The sequence below is a fragment of the Musca vetustissima genome, unplaced genomic scaffold (genome assembly GCF_032173495.1).
Source record: "Musca vetustissima isolate MV318-11 ecotype Yass unplaced genomic scaffold, APGP_CSIRO_Mvet_v1 utg24407, whole genome shotgun sequence".
NCBI classification, from domain to species: domain Eukaryota; kingdom Metazoa; phylum Arthropoda; class Insecta; order Diptera; family Muscidae; genus Musca; species Musca vetustissima.
In genome coordinates this window covers 28,084-53,251 of record NW_026872957.1, presented here as the reverse complement: position 1 = coordinate 53,251, position 25,168 = coordinate 28,084, and the positions used below count along the sequence as shown (strand labels likewise).

The 25,168-nt window shown below is 36.2% G+C and overlaps 1 protein-coding gene across 1 annotated transcript; it reads left to right on the top strand.

The window, feature by feature from the left end:
• The first annotated feature begins 2,621 nt into the window (after positions 1-2,621).
• Positions 2,622-23,323, top strand: LOC133321616 (homeotic protein empty spiracles). Its single transcript, XM_061530701.1, has 4 exons — positions 2,622-3,499; positions 3,557-3,726; positions 18,110-18,267; positions 22,745-23,323. The coding sequence occupies exons 1-4, from the start codon at positions 2,622-2,624 to the stop codon at positions 23,321-23,323; spliced, it is 1,785 nt and encodes a 594-aa protein (XP_061386685.1).
• Positions 23,324-25,168: the final 1,845 nt, after the last annotated feature.

Below are 25,168 nucleotides of genomic sequence, written 5' to 3'. Positions count from 1 at the left end.
AACGCTCAATTTCTGCGGATTTAAATTCCCAGCCTGGGAAATATTTCGCGATATTTGCACTCTCTTGGCCAATTAGATATTGACCTCACAGCTATTCGAAAAAAAATTTTATTTTTCAGATTATAATTGTGGCCTCTAAAGCGTCTAGAAAAAAGACAAAAAGAACGTTTTCGGTCTATATATGTATCACCTGATCATTATGGAAAATTAGAGGTCCTTGACGATAACCTGTACCTCATGTACATTTTCCTAGTCTTAGCGATACAATCCCGCCCTCTAGTGTGGTAATGCTAAACAATATAAAAATTTATATACCCCGGTAAAGATTAAGTATAACTCGCAATAAAAATTGGTATCAATTTAAATATAAACCATCCCTCTTGGATATACAATCAATCATCTTCTCGGGTCTATATCTTTCAGAAGGGGCCCGCTAAATATTGACCGGTCTTCACCAAAACAGTTATACTTATTCCATTGTCAGAATCCTTTCTCATGTGTTAAAGCCATAAAAATAAAGTTTTGGTCCATTTCATAGCATAAAGACTTATCAAAAAAATGAGGGTCGTGACGATTGGTCCATAACTGTGACCTGTATAGTGTTTAAAAATTATAATAGATATACGGACGGATACACATGTCTAGATCGACACAGCTATTGGTCTATGACCAATAATTTGCGCCGCACAAGGGTATTCCCTTACAACATATCACAACTCCAGAAACTTTATTGTAACCACTGTGCTTTATTTCCCATCTTTGTATTATCTTGAGCACAATGTGTAAGAAGCTCCAGCTTCTTGTATTCATTACCTGGCCTCTTCTTATTCGCGTTTCATTTGTTTCTTTTTCACGTTTCGTTTGGCCATAATTAGCTGGTGTGAAAAAACTTTGTAAGAAACCCATTACTACCCTCCCACCTTCCCCCTTCGTAAATATAAATCAAATCATGTGCTAAAATCGTGAGCTGTGAGAACCCATGACAGTATGGGTGAGCACGGCAAAGGAATGTTGCAGAGAACACTCTCACATCTCTCTCTCCACAGTGTGAGAGTTAAGCTCCTGCAAAAAAAAAAAAAGTTGTTTTGTGTTGTTTCGCCCCCCCCCCCAAACACGAGAGATGTTACCACCTTTGGTAGACTCTAGCGTTTGCTCTTTCTCTCCTGGGTTGCATAAAGCTTCCGTTAAGCTTCTCCTGTATTGGTTAGAAGGCAATGGCATGTGAAGTTGCTTGCTTGAATGTGCATGGTTGGTTGGCTGCCTGGCATGTTGGGTGCTGCCAGCCAAACAACGAGACGAATGCCTCACAAGACACACACACACACAAACACAACAACGACAACCATTTGTTGTCGTATGAATGCCCCCTTCATGATGATGGCTTTTGACGATGAAAGCGTCGTCGTCGTTGTCGTAATCATCATCGTTTTCCAGCCATCCAGCCTGTGTGTGTTCAATGTGAACTGTTCACTGCTAAAGAGTTTAGTTTAGTTGAGATTGCAAGTCAATTAACAGTGAGTGAAACTTTCAGCGCGTTACCTACCGGTTCGGTTAAACACAAATATCGAATTGAATTCAGAAAACCCCGTGCGTTAACCATTCCTTGTGAAGAGGGGGGTGGCCAACACGTTTGTTGTTTCAGTTATTGGCGTTGTTGTTGTTGCTGTCGTTATTAACGCGCGGTTATGTTAACAATGAACATGGCCCATTAATTCGAAATCCGCTAATTGCTGCCACAACAAAGTCAGTCAGAAAAACCGGGTATGGCAACTTGAATAGTTAACTGACTGGTATGGCGCACATTGTTTAGTTGGGTTGTCAGTCAGTCACTTTGTTACACCTAGTGGCCATCTAACGTACGAAAAATAAAACGTTAGCTAATCGTCGTCTAGCCCAAAAAATAGTTTGTTAAACTTACATGAATGTGCGTGAATTTTCAGTTGGGCTCGCCATAATACCGTGAGCGTGAGTAGTTATATTGCGTGCCGATACAAAGTGTTGTATCAACGGGTCATAGCTGTAATTTAGAGTCCGCGTGTGTGTGCATGTGTGTGTGAGTGCAAGCATTTAAAAACAATTTGTTCAAATTACAACGAAGTAACCGAAAAAAATATACCACTTCGGAACGCCAAACGTAAACCGCTGCCATTGCATTCCAAACAAAAAATAAAAAAATGCAACCGCAAACAATGGCCATGATGGCGTTAAATGTTTGTTGTGGTTGTTGTTGTTGCTGCCGCAACGCTAAAGCGTAACGGTTATGCTCCATTAGTCCCAATCGATTTGGGCTTCGATAAGGCAGCGAAGCATTTAACTGTCAACTGTTACGAATTGCGAGTTCAATTAAAGCGGCAAGCGACCAGACGCCTAAAGGCTTTGTTGTGACATTACAAGCCATTCAGACCCGTGTCATACAGGTTGTTCATACACAAATTTAAAAAAAAATTCTACTCGAAAAAATGTGCCAAAAAATAAAGCATTTCAAATTATAAAAAAATACAACAACAAAAGTGAGTGTCTAACAAAAAAATAACTATACAAATTACAACAACATCAACTCCACATATTTGCCAATGGTCACGTGTAGCCGCCGCCAACAACAAAAGCAAACATTGACAACAATGCTGCCCCTGGTGCCGATAAATCCATTTAATGTTGCCAGCAAAGCAAATCCGGCGGCTGCAGTGGTAACATCGAACATAAATCCCATAAAATCCACAACAGCAGCAACAACAACAACAACCACCGTGGCAGTGACAATGCACAGCAAACCCAAGCTGGCATTTACCATAGACGCTTTGGTGGGTGGGGAGCAACGAAAAACAACGGATGCACCAAGGTCAACATCACCCAACAACTCCTATCAACCCCGGCTAAGGATTATTGGGGCACCAAGGCTTACCAGCAACTCACCAACAAATCAAAATTTAAATTCCCACGAAAACCTGGAACCTTTAGAACTACGGAGTAACCGATTAAATAACACATCACCAACCCCACTTCTTCAAAATCCTCGTTCAACAGCTGTGATAAAACGCCCTCAATCCGATGCCGAAACCAACGACATTAATGTATCCTCACCCATACGTGATTGCACTTCGCGTGATGAACACACACAATCACCCACACCATTGGATAATCATGCCGCAAGTAGTCGTTCCACAACACCCTTACATTCACCACCACCACCTCCCACGACTGCTGCAGGCGCTGCTACCGCCACCTCACCAACGGAACAAAGACTTTTCAAAAGCCTACCCACATTGCCACCAGGTTTAGTAAGACCATTTCCTTTACCGGCACCAGGTACTTTACCCCTAATACGGCCACCAGATGGTGCTCAACCATCCATATTGGGTCATTCACCTACAAATCCTCTATTGCCACCCTCACCCACCGGTCCAACGCCAACATCAAATCCTCATCTATTGGCGGCACAATTTCAAATGGCCGCCGTTTTGGCTCATCACCAACAACAGCAGCAGCAACAACAGCATCAAGTTGGTCCGCATGGCGGGCAGGTACCACCACCTCCACCGCCGGGTCCACCACCACCTCCGCCAACACACCTGCCTCCACATCTAATGCACGGTCATCATTTGGGATTATTTCCACCGGGACCACATCATCCGCCATTTGGTAATCCACATTTAATAAGGGACACCTATCCGTTGTACCCGTGGTTGTTGTCGCGTCATGGGCGTATTTTTTCGCATCGATTTCCGGGTAAGTTTGGGGGCATTTATAAATATGGGTTATTTTGAGGGAGCCTTACAATCCACAATTGTTCCTACAATAACTATTAAAAAATGAAAATAATAATCGTTAAAAATATTAAAAAACACTATTAAACTGATCGGAAATTTTATAGTACATCATAAGGAAAAAATGGAACTTTAACCGTCTGATAATATCGGCATTAGGGAAAGGCAATAATAATGCCGAAAACTTAAAATATCACAAATTCCCATGAAACTCTCAAAATCCTCTGCTAGAGCTTCAGAGATCTTCCACGAAATATAGAAATGAATATTTAAGATATTTTAGAGATGTAGGAAAATAATTACAACCCATACTGTATTTCTTAAAAAAACACAAATACTTCAGCAAATTGATACTATGGGGAAACAAACATGGGATAGCTCCATACAAAAACCTAAACTGTATAGGTACATGTTTTTTCTATCCGTATGGGGAGGAATTGCGTTGCCCATTAGAGAACCCAAAATACAATCGCGATATTCCAAAAAAACTCACCTCCCTTTCAAAATGCATTGGGAAGTGATTTTTATATGGGATCGGTTAAAATATAATTTTTTTACCTGAATATATCAAAAATTACTTGGATATACTTAAAGAGGACACCTGGATTCATTTGGCATCTGTGCAAGGCGGATGCAGAAGACAGTTTATTAATTGCATTTAACTCAACGTCCTTTAAAGGAACACCAAAAAATGGCAAAACCCCTCCAAAAAAAGAAAACCTTTAACCTTAACCTTGTGATTTTCTCTAAATTATTTTTTTTATCGTTGTATATTATGTACAAAACCCTCCAAGCTTCGCACTAAACAACATTTTATTAAAAAAAAAGTAAATTATTAGTGTAATATTTAAGTTCTAAAATAAAATATTACATTTTGAAGAAAATATCACTCAACGAAACATTATAGTCGAACGTGGCATAAATATCTACAATTCACCTTTCATACACTACACACGTAGTAAACTTGTAAATTTTATAAACAGACCTTCAATTAGTAAAATGTCAGTGCTCAGGTCTAAGTTATAACCTGTATCGGTAATGCAATATATTATACCCTATTTCCAGGTTTCTGTTATCAAATCGATTTAGAATGGATAGTTTTTCGATACTTTAAAGACGTGGGTAAATACCCGAGTATTTACCCAAAAATTGGCGGCCAAATATTGCTTACATGTTTCTAATGTCAAAGCAAATATTGAAATGGAAAATTGGGTCCGTATAACCGTATCACCCGACTTAAAGTATTTTTTGTCTACTGCAATTGCACAGAGAGTTCTCTTTGGGTACCAAATGTCCATGCAAAAATGTATGTATGTAGGTCCACGTTTACTGGACCTACATACATAAATGTTTCTAGAATATAATTTTAATTCGTTGATAAAAAAAACCGAAACAAAAGTTGGTTTTATTATCTTAAAATTCGATTAATGAATCCTGATCTGTCTGATCTGTCGTAAATAAATGTAAATATTTCAGATGAATCCTAAAGTTCTTCATAATGTACAATTTAGTCAAAATTTATTAGGATTCGTACGTAAAAAGTTTTCCCAGCATGGATCGCGTGAAAGTGGAAAAGATCGATAAATATATTATGGTCTGAAAATGTCGTCCTGCGATGTTTTTTTTACGGTTTAAAAACAAAAAATAAGGACAAATAGACGAATAAGGTATCGACATATATCCTCCATTTTACTTCTCCCATCCTCTATATTTTGTCTCATTAAATTTTGCAAGTAAAAACCCTAACAACTCTTAAAGATATAGACGAATTATTGTATCAGCATCAAGCGACGGCAAGAGTGCTTCTCAAACTTTAAAAGCGTTTTTCTCGAAGCAGTATTTTTTTGTACTATTGGCGGGCACGATAACTGGACAACTATTAATCGAAACGGTTGCAAATTTTAACACGTTATTCCTTGGATAAATCCAAACTGTGAAAATCACCTCTGCTTGATTTTAGGCCGAAAATAGGCGATTTCCCAAAAAATAATTTTTCTAAACCCGCGATTTTGCTAAGCGAAGTCCATAATCCAGAACCAGATTTTTGCTCTTTCAAATTGCGTTAAAATTTTGATATTCGGATGCCCGCCATCGAAAGGAAGCTATTTCCTTTAATTGTAAAAAAGAACAACAAGACAACGGCAACATTTTATTCATTTACTTTCTTATTCTTTAAATTTTCAAAATACATGTATGCAAAGTTACTAGTCTTTAACGTAATATACGCTCATTTGCCAGCCGGTCGAAGTTTAAAATCTAGAATGGGTGGGGTCCCTAAAAGTCAAAATAATGTTTCATAACATTGACATGTGTCGAAATATTATCAAGAAATTACGGTTAATTAAACAGTTGCAACTGGAGATTATAATGAAAGTGAACATTATTAGAGGAACTTCGGGTAATGTGGTCTATTGTGGGCGTACCAACGATAAAAACTAAAAGATATTATTTTCATAACATAGTAGATTTGTTGTCTAAATATATTCCAGGTCAAACATTATATAATATATATATATATATATATATATAAATTAAAAACCAGTGAGCGGAGCAACATGGTCGGACGTGGCCGAACACATAATATCCTACACAACTTCCACGGAGCTCTATGTTTCTTCAGATCCATATTCCGAGCCTGAGTAATATTTCGCGATATTTGCAACCTCTTCACTGATTATAGCTGATATAGCTCCACTTTGTAACGTTGAAAAAAAGTCCGTTTCTTTTTTTCTCTAGGTGCATATTTACGCCATAAAATAAAAATTTTGTTATTTTAGATTTTGGTTGATTTGTCCCTCGGAATATTGACCGATCATCATCTAAACAGTCGTTCTAAGGACTTTGTCAGATCCTCTTCACCGTGTAAAAAAGTATGCAGAATATAATAATGGCCTCTAGATCGACTAGAGGTTATTTGCAACCCCTAAATGTTATCTTAACATCACCGAAAATTATAGGCTTCGTCCTTGACCATAACCGGGACTTCATGTTAAATTTCAAAGCGATAAGCGCTACATTTCCGCCCTCTAGTGGGGTAATATTAATACTAAACAATATCATAACACATAGACACTTTTAAATATTTACGTATAACTCCCGCATCCGATAACATAGAACAATATTATTGGTATTAATTTAAAGGTCTACCACTTCCCTTGGATATACTACAAATTCTCGAGTATATGTCCTTCAGGGGTAAACATATACGCCTTAGAATATACATTTTTTCATTTTTTCAGACAAAAGTCAGGGTTCATTTGATCCGCTAAATATTGAACGATCTTTATCAAAAAGGGCATGCTTCTTCTTTGGCTCGGTCCTCTTCTCCATGTAAAATCTCGCGATGTTCGGCCAATAATTGCGGCCTCTGGATCGACCAGAAAAACCGATAAAAATTATGTATTTGGTCCATTCCAGCCCCTAAATATTACCCGATTTTTACTAAAAACAATAGGGGTCTTCATTGGCCAGAACCGGCCCTACATGTAAAATGTCGTGAAGATTGGTTTATAACTTATGGACCATAACTGTGGCCTGTATCGTGTTTTCAAATTATTATAGATGGACGGACACACACGTCTAGATCGACTCAGTTAGTCGATATATGACGATCTGGACCAATATTTACAAATAATAATATTTACAAATTCTTGGAGCTGCACAAAGATATAATACCCTGACAACATAGTTGTGTAGGGTATAAAAACTCAAAACTACGAATAAAAATAACAGGGCGGGTAATGTGGATCAGTATATTCGGGCCATTTGCAACTACAAGTTTAAAAGTAGGTTGTTTTCTATTTATTTCAATCTTGGAATAACCCCCTTTTTGAGGGTACCGCACCATTTGCCCTATTTTAATGGTTCTACCTTCATTATCCAATCGAAAAATTTGAAATTTTACATATCACAGAAATGTTTCTAATGTGGGAACATGTTTTGAACTTGTCCCCATGAAAAGGTCCCGTTTGTTGTAGTGGTCTACATTACCTGTCCTTGATTTTTTTATTTAAAAATTATTTTCGACTTAAAAACTAAATAAATATTAAAACTCACCAATCGTAATTACAGCTAAGCGTTAAAGAAACGGATGTCGTATTTATATTTGGGAAAATAAATTGTTTGACACTAGTACTAAAAAATTTAAATCACGGATTTCAATCGAAGCTTAACTAAATTTTCCACATTGCAATTATGTATTCAAAATCATCAAAAATGTTTGTTTCCCTAATTAAGAAACCATATTTCATAGCGGCGTTGTCCCCTACCATCTACGGAAGACCATTATTCCAATCAATGGGAAAAGTATCTCAAATGTCCTTGGTAGAATGTATATTATATAGTTTAGAAGATTTTGAAGGATACGGAACACATATCCTTTCCAAATGCCAAACATTTTAGACTTTTATGAAAAATATAACAAAGTAATAGTTCCACCAAGAGTATCAGAGCTTTTCTAGATCATAAATTATTCTATTATTATACCTATTCACACTAATGTTAGTTAATTGCGTTTTAACGCCCTGTGAAAAACATTAAAAGCATATTAACAATTTAAACCCCCTATACAAACAGCCTCACGCCTCCCCCTTTCAGTCTCCAAACTTATATAATTGTAGAAAATTACAACTAGTTGTTGGGTGATTATTACATTATCCAATTACAACAAAAGAGGATGGGAGAGAAAGAGAGAGAGAGGGACATAGGGTATGAGGTAACAAGATACATAACATACATATTTATATGCTCCACAAGGGGAGCTTTGTTGTCGGGAGCCCAACCCTGTTTACATAATGGCTCCAAAATTAATTACATTTTAATTAAATTGTTTAAACGTCATTATCAGAAACAACAACAGCAACAAAAACAACGACGTTGTTCAAACTAAAACAGTAACGCCAGACAATTCTCTGTTTGTGGGATACATTTGTGAGTCTGTCCGTCCGCTTTGGCTATCCATCCATTGCTCATCCAGCCATCCATCCCAGCCATCCGTCAGGCGTTGTTGAATGCGTTTTGTAAGCCGTTGTTATGCTAATGATCGCAACAACAACAACAACAGAAACATGGCAGGGCTTAAATCGACGCAAGATGTTTGGAAGCTCTGGCTACACGCCTGCTTCTCATTTTTTTCTGGTTGTCAGGTTTGTGGTTGTGGCGATGAGGTGCTTGCCTGTTGTTACGAGTATTTGATGAGTATTTTATTTATTTGCTTTTTTTACGGCAGTAGCAGCGCGTATAAATACACATATGAATGAGCGTTTTGTGTGTTTTAGTTTTGAACGAACCAACAACAAGAACAACAACAACAGAAAAAATAAGGCAAACGCTAATGCATTTTTAATTGGGGTTTACCATTTATGTGCAAACGGACATCCATACAAACAAGGTGTATTCCCTCGCTCGCTCACTTAGTTTGCTTTAAACTTCTATTAATCGTTGTTGGTTGGTTGGTTGCCGTTTGCTGCTGCTGTTCATTACACGGCATCAAAACCCAAATAAATACCGTGTATCATGTCAAAAAAACGAGAGAAGCAGGGATCTGCCGTAGAACGCCACCACTGACAGCAACAACAACAATCAGTCACATTGAAATTGAAGCCGTTCGTAAATTGTGTGGATGCAACGCATTAATTAAGAAGCAATTACAGGCTATCGCTCTAATTCATATTCAGCAACGGGGTAACATCTGAAAATGACCATAAATATAATCATTAACTTAAAGACATTCAACCAAGCAGCTAACCAACCGGCCGAACAGTCAATCAGTCATTGAATTGCATGCACATCAACAACAACAAAATAAAAAAAAACACAACAACCAATACAGAAATTAGCAGTCATTTGGGTTATGGTTAAAATGTGCTTGGTTGGCTAAACAGAATCATCCTTTTTTTCATTTGGGAAAATATTTTAGGCATTCCAAAAAGGGTTGATACTAGTAGGCGTATTTTTTTCGAGAACAGAAAACAAATGTTTGTATCTTAACAAATATACCTATCAATCAATTTGTTATTCGATTAATTGCTTTTTATCTTAATTTATGTTTAGTTTTTTTTTTTTTTTCATTTAATTGAGTTGTACTTTTTATATTTTTGATTAATTAATACATTTATACCCATATTTTAACTAAGTGGAGTGCAGGGATGACATTCGAACCGAGCTCGGAATTTCGTGCTCGCTCAACAGGATTTCATTTAACCACTAGGTTATATAAAGTACTTAAATAGTTTAAAAATCCAGCTGTTTATAACCTATTATAGCTTTGTGCAGCCCCAAGAGTTTGTAACGCCGCGAAATATTGGTCCTAGACCCATCTTTAAGTATACCCACAACCCACGGTAAAGGGAATCTGAACAAGAAATTAGAAGCACTGTACTGAATATTACTAATATTCGGAAAATATGTCAGTGTAAGGAAGAGGTGTTGTTGACGTCTAATCGGGCAAGAGGGTACAAATATCACGAAATATTGCACATCTTGAATTTTTACATGGAGAAGGGGATTGGACCAACGAATAAGCATGCTTGTTTTGATAAAGATCGGTCAATATTTAGCGGGTCAATGGACCCTGACTTTTGTGTGAAAAATTAACAAGTGAAAAAGCGTTAAGTTCGGCCGGGCCGAACTTTGGATACCCTCCACCATAGATATACTGACAGGAACTAGAAATGAAAATATGGGAAACATACCAAAAAGTGGACCTATACCGACATTTCTAAAAAGGGATTATGTAAACCATAATAAAAAATTCAGTAATTTTTAATGGATAATTATACACTGTGGCTAATTAAAATATCGATTCTAGAACCCATGTATCTTTATACCAAATGCGCTTCAAAAAATTTAGATTTCATCCAAACTTTGTCCATCTTATTATTTCTTCCAATCTTAGTTCAAATTCCAAGATGGGGAATATCGGTCCACTTTGTCTGGAACCTCCATACAGGAACTAGGTCTTAATGCGGGTTATAGTTCATTATCGAACCTTACGTTCTACTTTTTTATCTCGAAACCCTCCGCAGGTGAAATGATTACATCAGAGTCTTAGAACCAAACTTAAAACGCGGAACAAATCAGATAACCATTTTAATATAAAAAGGGGGTTATATGGGGACTACCCCAAAATGGGGGTGAATATTAATAATTTTTGGTAGGGAGATTTGGTACCATATACGACTACAAAATACCAATTTGCAACAAATTCGGTTGAAAAACGCGCTCAAGAACCCCAAAATACCAAAAAATGGGGGGTACCCTTATATGGGAGCTATGCCTAAACGTGGACCGATGAAGCCCATCTTCGAACTTGATCTGCCTGCAGACAAAAGACGACTCTATGCAAAATTTTGTCGATCTGTCTCAATTCGTTTAGACGCTAGAGTGATTACAACAGACAGACGGACAGACAGACGGACATGGCTATATCGTCATAGAATTTTACGCTGATCAAGAATATATATACTTTATATGGTCGGAAATGATTATTTTGATGCGTTACAAACGGAAAAAGAAAACTAATATACCCTCCATACTATGGTGGAGGGTATAAAAATTTTGTATTCTATAGCGTATATATTTACACCTAAAGGACATAGAGCCGAGAAGTTGATTGTATATCCAAGGGGAGTGGTTTGCCAATTATATGGTCGTATGTATTCAGATGTGAGAGTTACACTTAAATATTTACAGGTGCTTACGTATTCAGATATTAATTAGTAACCCATTACCACACTGGAGGGCGGAAATATAGCGTTGATCGCTTTGAAATGTTCTATGAGGTTCCAGTTATGGTCAAGGACAACGCCTACAATGTTCGGTGATGATCAGATAATAATTTTGGAAAGAAGTGGACGAAAAACTAATTTGTTTCTGTTTTTTTGAGTCGGTCTATAGGCAACAATTATAAGCCGAACATCACCACACAACCCACGGTGAAGAGAATATGGACAAGTAATTAGAAGGACTGTACTGAATATTAGTAATATTCGGAAAATATGTCAGCGTAAGGAAGAGCTGCTGTTGACCTCAAATCGGGCAAGAGGATGCAACTATCACTAAATATTGCCCAGATTTGGAATAAAAATCCGCAGAAAGTTATAGTTCCGTGGTAGTTGTGTAGGGTATCGTATGGTCACTGGTTTTTAATTATTTATTTTCACTATTTTACTGATAAAGCTCATCTTCAGAACTGAAGACAAAAGTCAACTTTATGCAAAATTTTGGCAATCTATATCATTTTGGCAATCTATATCATATTGCCAATTTTTTGACATAGCTGAAGCGGAGGATCACCACTTTATAACTCGGGAATTACTTAATTATATGAAAAAAGTGAATAGTTTTGGGTTAATTGATCTGTCGTTGCAAACTGTTCATGATATTGACCTCCAAACTTTATTTTAGTGGAAGCTGTGTCTACTTTAATGTAAAAAAATGTGTAAAAACAGGTGGAGGCGAACCAATTTTATTATGTTCTCTATCGATTTGCGATTAAGCCACTCATTTCACTGTCTTCGTGTCAAAATAAAACTAGAAGCCAACAAAATGGGGACTACGCCCCTTATGTATGATTTTTCAAAATTTTAACTGCATCTACCTTTAAATGATGCTGATATTTTGAAGCTCGATTTTGAGTGTTTTTTTTTAATTTTACTTCTAGCTTTATAAGATTATTATGGTATCGAATCTGCGTAATTTGATATGTATTTTGTGTATGTAGTTTGCACAACTTCAGAGTAACACTCATCCGAAGGTGAACATTTTGTGCGACCAAATTTCTAAAAAAAAGCTATTTTTCGGGCCAAATTTTTAGATCTGTCAACTGAATACCGCGATCAGTAAGTTTTTTGTACGTTTCTGATGATATAAAATCTTCTTCGTGAAAATCCATCTACTAGAACGGCGGGAACTGGCCTTCCTAAAACCCGAAATTTGGCAAAGAAGTGTTTTCGAAAATATCGTGGATTCAATTGCATTTTCTGTGGATCATTTCCGCTTCAATAAATGACCTGATACGTATTTTGATCTTTTTCGAAAACAGAACTTTTTTCATGGTTCTTCATGGACCGCATTGAAATCGGTATAGATCGATGATTTTTTTTAGGGTGCACACCGAAATCGGTTGCTCGTTATTGGCATATGGAGTTTTCGGAAATAATTCGCGTTTTGCGAGTTTTTGGGTACTTCAATGCAACATTTAGTACACCTTAGCCGTCAAATGCAATTTCGCAAAATATACATGAATTGGAAGATAAACTTCAGTACTTCCTGGAAACCGACGCGCAACAAATGATTTTGAAATTACGTTTTATTTAAGATTTATTTCTATTTATCGGAAAGGCCGTGCTTTAATCCATAATCTGTATATCTATACCCAGGAAGAGCTTGTTTTTATATATGTCAATTTTTCGGTGAAATTCGTGTAAAATTTCTTGTATTTCTTGTAAATGAAAAATAAATATGAAATGCGAAATTACAGCTTTTCGTATGGATAATGAAGCTAGGGCCTTCAAATAGGGATGAAATTTATCATTTGTCAACGTTTTTATAGACAAATTTATAAAATGTGTGACATGGAATATATTTAGGCAACAAATCTACCGTCCGTACGCCGACAATATCACAAAAAAGAAAATGGTAGTCCACATTACCCGAAGTTCCTCCATCATACCTTATTTTACCGACGGAAACATATCCCAGATCTCAAAAACCAAGTGAGCGTTTTTGAGATAATATATTTTCCTCGAATGAAGAAAGCAGGCGCCGAAACTGGACATTGAAGACAATAATGTTGGATAACAAATAAAAATTTCATTAAGATACCTTTAATCCTATAATCGATCGGGACTTATAATCGATCTGGACTTTTATATGGTGTCTATGGCATTTTTTATAGGAAGATTTTGGCACCCAATTAAAAACTTAAATATTAAACTACTGTTAATTCAGTTAAAAAACGTGCCCAAAATGCTGAATAATGAGGGATTCCGGTATATAATGAGGGATACTGGTATATAATGAGGAATACCGGTATATAGGACCTACCTTGAAAGTTAAATCACTGACGATTATATACCAATGGAGAATCTAAAATGCCTGCTTACAGCCAATTTGCTTGAAAAATGTAACCAACCGTTATATGGTGGCTACCCAAATAATTGTTCCAATATAGGTAATTTTTGTTGGGAAGATATTCTACAATATGCGACTACGAAATTACAGTTAATTCGTCTTAAAAACAGGCCCAAAATATCTCATATTGGAGTTAAAGGTCTATACTAAAACTTGATCCAGGTATTTTCAATACCACACATCCAATGTATGTTCAAAATGTCAACGCTGATTTGAACAGACGGAAGCTAAATCTACTTTATGGGGTCTCTGGTAAACATTTGAAGGTCCACTAAGTACCCTTCAGCACAAGGTTCAATTATGGTGGATAATATAATTTTACAAATACACAGAAGTTCTTTTATAAAAATCAAATATTTGTGAGTATATTTAATTGTCCGTCAATTCGCTTAGAAGGCCTACATGTATTTACCATATTTACCTATATGATATTTGTCAAAATTCGGAAGGTTTGGGTTTAGTTCTTTTCTCCGGTAAATTTATATTTTGAATTCTATATAGAACATTAATTTCGGAAATTGATATTACAGTCACTTTAGTTTTCCCACCACATAACGATACCATACAAGAAATATTCTAAAATAGACTCAGGTTCGCTTCAACTCATTGTAATGTTTTCCAAATTTGATAGATTTCAAATGTTCATTGTCATGTTCAATATTAATCCAATATTTCATGGTAATTTAGGTAAAATTAAAAACATCTTATTGACATGCAGAACCCCCTTCTTGCCATAATCAACAACAAAAAGTCCTCATTACATGTGTGAACGCCTTGAAACTGATAATTCATAGGAACCCTCTCCGCTCCACTCCACATCATTACAATTACATATTGCATCCATCAAACATTCATTACCGAACATAAACAATATTGTTTTCTCAGATCATAGCGAAGGCTTGATGAATAGCTCTAAATAATGTTAAATGTTTCAAGATATTCATTACAATTAAATTAGAAGTGAAAAAAAACGAAAACGAAACAAAATTACCTATCTGAATTCCCAAAGGTGTCGGATGAAAAGGGGATTAATCCAAATATGGGGTGAAATAAATAATAATAATAAAACAACAACAATACGATGAGTAGAAATAGATGTTCTCCATGCTGTTTTCACAACAAGGTGCATGAAATGTTGATATGTACCTTGAAAAAATACAGAAACAGACTAAACCAAACATGCACTTCATAATAATCGAAACAAATAAAACCTAATATGTTTGAGCCTCTTTATATTATTCGGGATTATTATAAAATAGCTGTGTATGTTTGTATAGAAAAAAGTAACCTCATTTTTTCGTTCTCCCTAACCTAACATTTCCAACGCCGCTGGAACGCCCTTTTTTGTTGTGTTTGGTTATATATTTGAAATGGTTATTGTGGCGCAAATGCACGGCAGGGTATCTGCGCAGGCGCATCAACTTCTAAAGCACCAACACGGCAGCAACAGCAGCAGTCAAAGGCCGGTTAGTGTGTATGTTTTGTGTGTAGATTTTGAAAACAATCCTTTTTCTTTGTGCTACGGCAGGGGGGTTAACACATATCAACGTCAAGTGATTCCTAGAATTTTTCCTCTGCGCCCAAACTACCGCAATCGCTTCTTAAAAATTAAACTAAACTGTTTTCGTTGCCTACATGCCGTGATGATGACGGTAGTCAATCAAAAATATTTTTAGGGTTTTAAGAAATTAAGTTCTTTATAAGAGAAAGGAAATTCTTTAGGGTTTTTTTTATAAGAATTCAATTTTGAAAAAAAAAGAATTGAAAATAGTCTTACATGCCTTGGATACACGCGATGCTTTAAAGAAAATAATAGTTTTCATTTGAACAGCATTACAGCTAATCTCGTTCAAAATTCTATTTGAAACATTGACTTTCGATCTGATGAGGCAATTAAAACAATAGACCTTTTGTTGTTATTATTATTGGATTTGGGGATTATATAATTCATATGTAGAACCTTTTGCGTATGACGATTTATATTGGCCCTTGAAAAAATATTCTTTAAAAAATCCACGCCTTATATTGGCCCTTGAAAAAATATTCTTTAAAAAATCCACGCCTTATATTGGCCCTTGAAAAAATATTCTTTAAAAAATCCACGCCTTATATTGGCCCTTGAAAAAATATTCTTTAAAAAATCCACGCCTTATATTGGCCCTTGAAAAAATATTCTTTAAAAAATCCACGCCTTATATTGGCCCTTGAAAAAATATTCTTTAAAAAATCCACGCCTTATATTGGCCCTTGAAAAAATATTCTTTAAAAAATCCACGCCTTATATTGGCCCTTGCAAAAATATTCTTTAAAAAATCCACGCCTTTGGTACGCCTGGAAAAAATATTCTTTAAAAAATCCACGCCTTTTATAGGCCTTGAAAAAATATTCTTTGAAATTTTTAGTCTATGAAAAATAAAACATATTTCTCGCAGTGTACAATTTGAATTTTTCGCATCGATGCTCCTTTATTGTTGTAAAACCATAACTATGGAAAAAAGTAAATATATTTTTGTTTTTTTTTTCAATTGAACGGATATTTGTATTTTGATAAGACACATTAAAAAGTCAAAGCGCTACCGTTGTTGAACACGCTTCGACTGCCGGTGACGACGATGTTGGTCGTTTTATATGCCGCGCTGTCTACACATTCTGCTCCCACTGCATTTGATTATTAGCATGAAACCTCGTCTGGGGGTTTTTGCATGTTTGCCGCAGCATTGGGCAGAACGATACGCCTCACCGGCGCAACGACCATCATTGGATATTGATGATGTTTGTCGATTGGTTGGCCGGTTTGGCTTGGTTCGGATCGGGTTGTTTATGAAGAATTCTAGGAAATCACTCAGCCCAGACCATTCATGGTAACAAGGAATGCTCTTGAGAATAATAAATATTCCCGAATAGCAACCACAACAACAATGAGGTGCAATGGATGATATTGATGAGGCGAATGATGATGATGCAAAATAAAATGTGAATCAGAATAAAAACGAAAAAATATTTATAATTTGTAAACAGTTCGGTATAAGGCAAATTAAGAATGGGAGACATATTTACATCTACATAAATGTATACATGTGTACTGGCATATTTGGGAACTTATTTTTGGCAAAGCAAAAATTATTTTTGTCACAAACTTTGGGTATGGATTTTTTTAAAAAGTATTGCGTAGATTTATTAAAGAATATTTTTTCAAGGGCCAATATAAGGCGTGGATTTTTTAAAGAATACTTTTTCATGGGCCAATATAAGGCGTGGATTTTTTAAAGAATATTTTTTCAAGGTCCAATAAAATGCGTGGAATTTTTAAAAAATATTTTCTCAAGGCCAATATAGGGCGTGGATTTTTTAAAGAATATTTTTTCAAGGCCTATATAAGGCGCGTGGATTTTTTAAAGAATATTTTTTCAAGGCCTATATAAGGCGCGTGGATTTTTTAAAGAATATTTTTTCAAGGCCTATATAAGGCGCGTGGATTTTTTAAAGAATGTTTTCTCAAGACCGATATACTGGCTTGTTACAGATCGGTTATTCCATAAACCGACCTGAAAAAAGATTTCCAAAGCGAACACTGCGCCTGTTCTGTACAACGTGCGCACATTCCAAGTGCAGATTCGCAGATCGTGGTCCTTTATACGTTTGCGAGGGTCGTCAATATTAAGGGGGTTTGGGTTTCTTTTTCTTTGCTTTTTCATAGTAGGTTGGGTTTTCCGAGAGTGGGCAACTAACCCGACGCCTCAACCCATTTGTTTATAGTTCTTATGGGTGAACTCGCGGCACATATTAGCTCACTATTTCATCGGGTGATGAAAATAGCTCCCCAGGGAAAGAGGGACCAAGATAAGCCTGGACTTCGCCATGTTAAAGCCAATCAGAGCCGTTGCTTGGTATCTATCATCCCTTACGCCACCCCAAGGCCAATATAATGCGTGGATTTTTCTAAGAATATGTTTTCAATGGCTTCTGAAGGCCTGCATTTTTTTAAAGAATAGTCAAGGCTTGAATTTTTTAAAACATAATTTTCAAAGGCCACTCAAGGCGTGGATTAAAAAAATATATATTTTTCAAGGGCAACTCAAGGACTAGGCATCACAAAACTTGGATTCTTTCGAATTACTATTTTTATTTTCAAATATTTTAAAACTGTTTATATATACATAATTTTAATTGAAAACTAATGTTGCTCTTCCTGTTCTTGTTTTCCTCCTTAGGTTTCCTGCTACAGCCATTCCGCAAGCCAAAACGTGTACGTACAGCATTTTCACCCACACAACTGCTTAAGCTGGAACATGCTTTCGAAGAGAATCACTATGTTGTGGGAGCCGAACGTAAACAATTGGCTCAGAATTTAAGTCTGACTGAAACTCAGGTAAGCAAAGAACTTGATAACAAAACACGGAAACTATTCAATTGAACGAAATTAATTTGATGAGGGAGGGCTATCATCGTTGGCTTAAATCTGACATAAACATGACAAGTATTGCGGATAAATTAAAAAGGAATTTTGTCTGAAATTAAAAAAAAAAAACAATTGTCTAAAATTTTATAATGGAAAAAATATTCTTTAAAAAAAATATTCGGCCCTTGAAAAAATATTCTTTAAAAAAAATAGTCGGCCCTTGAAAAAATATTCTTTAAAACATCTTCTTTAAAAAATCCACGCCTTTGGTAGGCCTTGAAAAAATCTTCTTTAAAAAATCCACGCCTTTGCCTTGAAAAAATCTTCTTTAAAAAATCCACGCCTTTGCCTTGAAAAAATCTTCTTTAAAAAATCCACGCCTTTGGTAGGCCTTGAAAAAATCTTCTTTAAAAAATCCACGCCTTTGGTAGGCCTTGAAAAAATCTTCTTTAAAAAATCCACGCCTTTGGTAGGCCTTGAAAAAATCTTCTTTAAAAAATCCACGCCTTTGGTAGGCCTTGAAAAAATCTTCTTTAAAAAATCCACGCCTTTGGTAGGCCTTGAAAAAATCTTCTTTAAAAAATCCACGCCTTTGGTAGGCCTTGAAAAAATCTTCTTTAAAAAATCCACGCCTTTGGTAGGCCTTGAAAAAATCTTCTTTAAAAAATCCACGCCTTTGGTAGGCCTTGAAAAAATCTTCTTTAAAAAATCCACGCCTTTGGTAGGCCTTGAAAAAATCTTCTTTAAAAAATCCACGCCTTTGGTAGGCCTTGAAAAAATCTTCTTTAAAAAATCCACGCCTTTGGTAGGCCTTGAAAAAATCTTCTTTAAAAAATCCACGCCTTTGGTAGGCCTTGAAAAAATCTTCTTTAAAAAATCCACGCCTTTGGTAGGCCTTGAAAAAATCTTCTTTTAAAAATCCACGCCTTTGGTAGGCCTTGAAAAAATCTTCTTTAAAAAATCCACGCCTTTGGTAGGCCTTGAAAAAATCTTCTTTAAAAAATCCACGCCTTTGGTAGGCCTTGAAAAAATCTTCTTTAAAAAATCCACGCCTTTGGTAGGCCTTGAAAAAATCTTCTTTAAAAAATCCACGCCTTTGGTAGGCCTTGAAAAAATCTTCTTTAAAAAATCCACGCCTTTGGTAGGCCTTGAAAAAATCTTCTTTAAAAAATCCACGCCTTTGGTAGGCCTTGAAAAAATCTTCTTTAAAAAATCCACGCCTTTGGTAGGCCTTGAAAAAATCTTCTTTAAAAAATCCACGCCTTTGGTAGGCCTTGAAAAAATCTTCTTTAAAAAATCCACGCCTTTGGTAGGCCTTGAAAAAATCTTCTTTAAAAAATCCACGCCTTTGGTAGGCCTTGAAAAAATCTTCTTTAAAAAATCCACGCCTTTGGTAGGCCTTGAAAAAATCTTCTTTAAAAAATCCACGCCTTTGGTAGGCCTTGAAAAAATCTTCTTTAAAAAATCCACGCCTTTGGTAGGCCTTGAAAAAATCTTCTTTAAAAAATCCACGCCTTTGGTAGGCCTTGAAAAAATCTTCTTTAAAAAATCCACGCCTTTGGTAGGCCTTGAAAAAATCTTCTTTAAAAAATCCACGCCTTTGGTAGGCCTTGAAAAAATCTTCTTTAAAAAATGTCCACGCCTTTGGTAGGCCTTGAAATAATAATCTTTAAAAAATCCACGCCTTTGGTAGGCCTTGAAAAAATCTTCTTTAAAAAATCCACGCCTTTGGTAGGCCTTGAAAAAATCTTCTTTAAAAAATCCACGCCTTTGGTAGGCCTTGAAAAAATCTTCTTTAAAAAATCCACGCCTTTGGTAGGCCTTGAAAAAATCTTCTTTAAAAAATCCACGCCTTTGGTAGGCCTTGAAAAAATCTTCTTTAAAAAATCCACGCCTTTGGTAGGCCTTGAAAAAATCTTCTTTAAAAAATCCACGCCTTTGGTAGGCCTTGAAAAAATCTTCTTTAAAAAATCCACGCCTTTGTTAGGCCTTGAAAAAATCTTCTTTAAAAAATCCACGCCTTTGGTAGGCCTTGAAAAAATCTTCTTTAAAAAATCCACGCCTTTGGTAGGCCTTGAAAAAATCTTCTTTAAAAAATCCACGCCTTTGGTAGGCCTTGAAAACATCTTCTTTAAAAAATCCACGCCTTTGGTAGGCCTTGAAAAAATCTTCTTTAAAAAATCCACGCCTTTGGTAGGCCTTGAAAAAACCTCTTTAAAAAATCCACGCCTTTGGTAGGCCTTGAAAAAATCTTCTTTAAAAAATCCACGCCTTTGGTAGGTCTTGAAAAAATCTTCTTTAAAAAAATCCACGCCTTTGGTAGGCCTTGAAAAACATTTCTTTAAAAAATTCACGCCTTTGGTAGGTCTTGAAAAAATCTTCTTTAAAAAATCCACGCCTTTGGTAGGCCTTGAAAAAATCTTCTTTAAAAAATCCACGCCTTTGGTAGGCCTTGAAAAAATCTTCTTTAAAAAATCCACGCCTTTGGTAGGCCTTGAAAAAATCTTCTTTAAAAAATCCACGCCTTTGGTAGGTCTTGAAAAACATTTCTTTAAAAAATTCACGCCTTTGGTAGGCCTTGAAAAACATTTCTTTAAAAAATTCACGCCTTTGGTAGGTCTTGAAAAAATCTTCTTTAAAAAATCCACGCCTTTGGTAGGCCTTGAAAAAATCTTCTTTAAAAAATCCACGCCTTTGGTAGGCCTTGAAAACATCTTCTTTAAAAAATCCACGCCTTTGGTAGGCCTTGAAAAAATCTTCTTTAAAAAATCCACGCCTTTGGTAGGCCTTGAAAAAACCTCTTTAAAAAATCCACGCCTTTGGTAGGCCTTGAAAAAATCTTCTTTAAAAAATCCACGCCTTTGGTAGGTCTTGAAAAAATCTTCTTTAAAAAAATCCACGCCTTTGGTAGGCCTTGAAAAACATTTCTTTAAAAAATTCACGCCTTTGGTAGGTCTTGAAAAAATCTTCTTTAAAAAATCCACGCCTTTGGTAGGCCTTGAAAAAATCTTCTTTAAAAAATCCACGCCTTTGGTAGGCCTTGAAAAAATCTTCTTTAAAAAATCCACGCCTTTGGTAGGCCTTGAAAAAATCTTCTTTAAAAAATCCACGCCTTTGGTAGGTCTTGAAAAACATTTCTTTAAAAAATTCACGCCTTTGGTAGGCCTTGAAAAACATTTCTTTAAAAAATTCACGCCTTTGGTAGGTCTTGAAAAAATCTTCTTTAAAAAATCCACGCCTTTGGTAGGCCTTGAAAAAATCTTCTTTAAAAAATCCACGCCTTTGGTAGGCCTTGAAAAAATCTTCTTTAAAAAATCCACGCCTTTGGTAGGCCTTGAAAAAATCTTCTTTAAAAAATCCACGCCTTTGGTAGGCCTTGAAAAAATCTTCTTTAAAAAATCCACGCCTTTGGTAGGCCTTGAAAAAATCTTCTTTAAAAAATCCACGCCTTTGGTAGGCCTTGAAAAAATCCAAGCCTTTGGTAACCTTGAACACATTTTCTTTAAAAAATCCAAGCCTTAATTCCGTCCTCTCCACCTAATTGGAATATTGAAGACTAAGAAAATAACTAGGTTCCGCCTGTTTGCCCCAAATACAATGCCTTATAATCACAAGTGCTGGTCATTATGAATCTATTTTCCGACAATTATGGATATACATTTTATACACTGCACCCCTCCGTTTTTGAAAATTTCCATGGGAAACCCTCATTTTTCAACCCTTTACCCAGATTTCTATTGAACAAAAATGACCAAAAATGAGGGTGGGAATGCCATTAGAGCCACTACTCCGTATGTTCCACCTAAAATTGCCTAAAAAAAGAATTCAATAATGCCAGAATGGAATAAAAATCATCCTTGTCGCAAACTTCTTTTCAAACCTTAAGTGATTGCATGTCAACTGGTCGTTAAGTGGGCTTAAGTGGCTTGAATTATTTACTCTATACGTGGGACAGACAGAAACGACCCTTTCACCGAATTCCATTCAAAATAGAAGTCGTCCGAACAACCCTTTCTTTATTCTACTTCAGGTTAAGGGTTGTTTTTAGTTGTTTGCGAAATTACCGTACGGGCATAAATGACTCCTGACACCCTTTAAGGATAATGCTTAGGTCTTGCTGCACTGAGCTATGCCTGACAGCTTGCCTTGCCATAAATGATGGCTAAAATAGCTTTAGGCCAAAAAATAGAGGGGTGTGTGTGGCAGATATTATAAATTGCAAGAAAATTACAGTTGGTAATAAAAGTAAACGCCCGCTAAATATTGTTACATTCATCGTCATTATTATTAAGTGAGAAGTTACATGGTAATATGCTTTGGGCCACTTGGGTGGGGGAAGAGGGAGGTAGTTAGTAAATTGGGGGGTTTTGCATTCTAATCTATCATGTGTATGTGTTCGTAAAAATTCTAATTGCTTTCATTTTTCTTCTTTGTTCGTCCTTGCCAGGTGAAAGTTTGGTTCCAAAATCGCCGCACCAAACACAAACGCATGCAACAGGAGGGCGACAGCGATACCAAAAGTCAAAAAGGCAGTCAATCGGGCGATAATGATGGCAGTAAAAATGACGGCTCCCAAACAAGCTTCGAAGATCAAGATGATCTTGATATGGCCGATGGTGATGACATTGACGAAGACGAGGATGAAGTTATCGACATGGATGATTATGATGATGCCGCCGCCGCAGCTGCCGAACATGAACTAATGGATGTCGAAGAAAGAAAGCGCATGATGAATGAACATTTTCAGGAAATGCAACAGCGCCACTTTGCCGCTGCTGCAGCGCAGCATCATGGTCAGATGTTTCAACAGCAGCAGCAGAGTCAACAGCATCAGCAATTTTTACATCAACATTTTTTGCAACAGCATCAACAACAACAACAGCAATTATATGCTCAAAGTGAGCACCAAAGACAACAGGCATTACAACAACAGCAGCAACAACAACATAATCCACAAGGTTCTGCTCCATCATCGCAATCCTCTCAACAGCAGCAGCAACAACAACATTCTCCTCATAAACATTAGCTGTGCGTTTTTGGTTTGAGAGTAGGAGAAAAGGCCAACAACAAGAACAAATTAGAATTATTTTAGCCAATCGTATATTTATTAAATTATTCAATAGTATTTTTTTATTTTCAAAACCAATTTTGAAAGCCTAAAACTATTTGTAAATACATTAATAGGCTAGCCTAATCGATAAAAATTAAGTTAAGCTCCTCATGAGAATAGGTTTTCAAAGGCTGCTACTATAACATGTACTAATCGGTATTGATATCTATGATATCTATTTATTCAGTCAGTCTAGACTCGTGTATGGGCATTTCGTCGGGAAGTAGCCTCAAAAGGCGTGGCAATGACCTGATATAATCCCGTTTTAAATGAGTTTTCAATTATTTCTGGATATTTAGCATTTCAGGCTCTCAATGGATAACCTCAAGTGGCACATATCAGAAACTTGAAGGTTTTAACCAAACTCTTGAACTGAATTTTTGCTAAGTTTGCTTTAAGAATTCCAGCTTTTTTCGAAAAAAAAATGTGTAATTGTTCCTGGCTGAAATTTCTATAGCTATGTAGAAGTTTTTCTTCACTGTTCGGAACCTCCACATTTTAGAAATCCATGGTCCAGAATTGTCTCTCGCATAATCGGAGAATTGGCAATGGAAGTGAAAAGGTTAGTCGGTAAGCACAGAAAGCGAAGAAAGTGGCTAGAACATCTAAAGTGTTGTAACATCAGTATCGCAGTGAGTAAATTGTGGGCAAGGAAGGACGATCGATTATCTGTCTCGGCTGTTTGTAGAACACTCCAAGAGTGACAAGGCGAAGAGAAGAGTATTGCGCCATATACGATCTCTTCAAGTGGAGACAGGAGGTCTAGAGGTACAAAAGGGGAGACTCATAGTTAACAGGCCTATCAATCAGAAATGCATTGTATTCACATTGAAGCAGTTGAGGAAGCAATTCAAGAATACAGAGTGAATAAAATTCTCGGAGAACACACGGCTACCACAGTGGTTTTGACACAACTAAGATTTGGATGATAAGCCGACTCAATTCATATTGTGCACGAATCGGACAATATCTATTGAATTCGGAGAAAGTCGGTTCAGATTTAGATATATCTCGCATATATAGTTTCGTCCGATTTTATGTATATGATGATCAACCTTCGCTTTACTGATTTAACGTAGACAAAATTTTGCACAGCTTTCTGAAATTAGCCCATATTAATGTATGCGAAGTTTTGAGGAAATCGGTTAAGAGTTTAGATATAGCTCCCATCAGCAACGTACACAGGATTTCATTTCGGGGGGGCCCGGCAGTACAAAATGAAAAAATTCGCTGTTTGCAAACATAAATTTACTGTGAAAAAAAATCATTTCCCTGCGTACGTCCCTGGCTCCCATATATAACCACGTCCGATTTTATGTAAATGGTGCACCAAACTCCCAATATTAAGACAAAATTTTGCACAAAGTACTGAATTAGGTCCAGTTTAATGTCTGTATAGTCCGATTGAGACAAAATTTTGCGCAGTGTACTGCATTAGGTTCATATAGACGTATGCAAAGTTTTGTTGAAATCGGTTCAGATTTAGATAAAGCTCCCAAATATATTAGGTTGGGGTAAAATAAATCTATTATTTTTATATGAATTATAGGACTTTATTTAACATGCTTCGGAATGTCCGATTTGGGCCAAATATTCACCATTTTGTTGTATGATTTGTTGCCATTTTAAAGATAACAAGATGAGAGAGGCATTACTCTCATAGAAGTTCTGCTCTCTATTTGCAAAAAAAAACTCTAGTAGTCGATTTTCAGAATTTTCCCCAGATAACAAATTTTTATCACTAAAGATATTTTGCAATAC

What these genes read in the sequence shown, in the direction of transcription:
- LOC133321616 (XM_061530701.1), top strand. Translation starts at nt 2,622, where the DNA reads ATGCTGCCCCTGGTGCCGATAAATCCATTTAATGTTGCCAGCAAAGCA. An exon ending in TTTTTCGCATCGATTTCCGG is followed by an intron (nt 3,727 to 18,109) that starts GTAAGTTTGGGG and finishes TTTCCTCCTTAG; the next exon opens with GTTTCCTGCTACAGCCATTC. An exon ending in TAAGTCTGACTGAAACTCAG is followed by an intron (nt 18,268 to 22,744) that starts GTAAGCAAAGAA and finishes CGTCCTTGCCAG; the next exon opens with GTGAAAGTTTGGTTCCAAAA.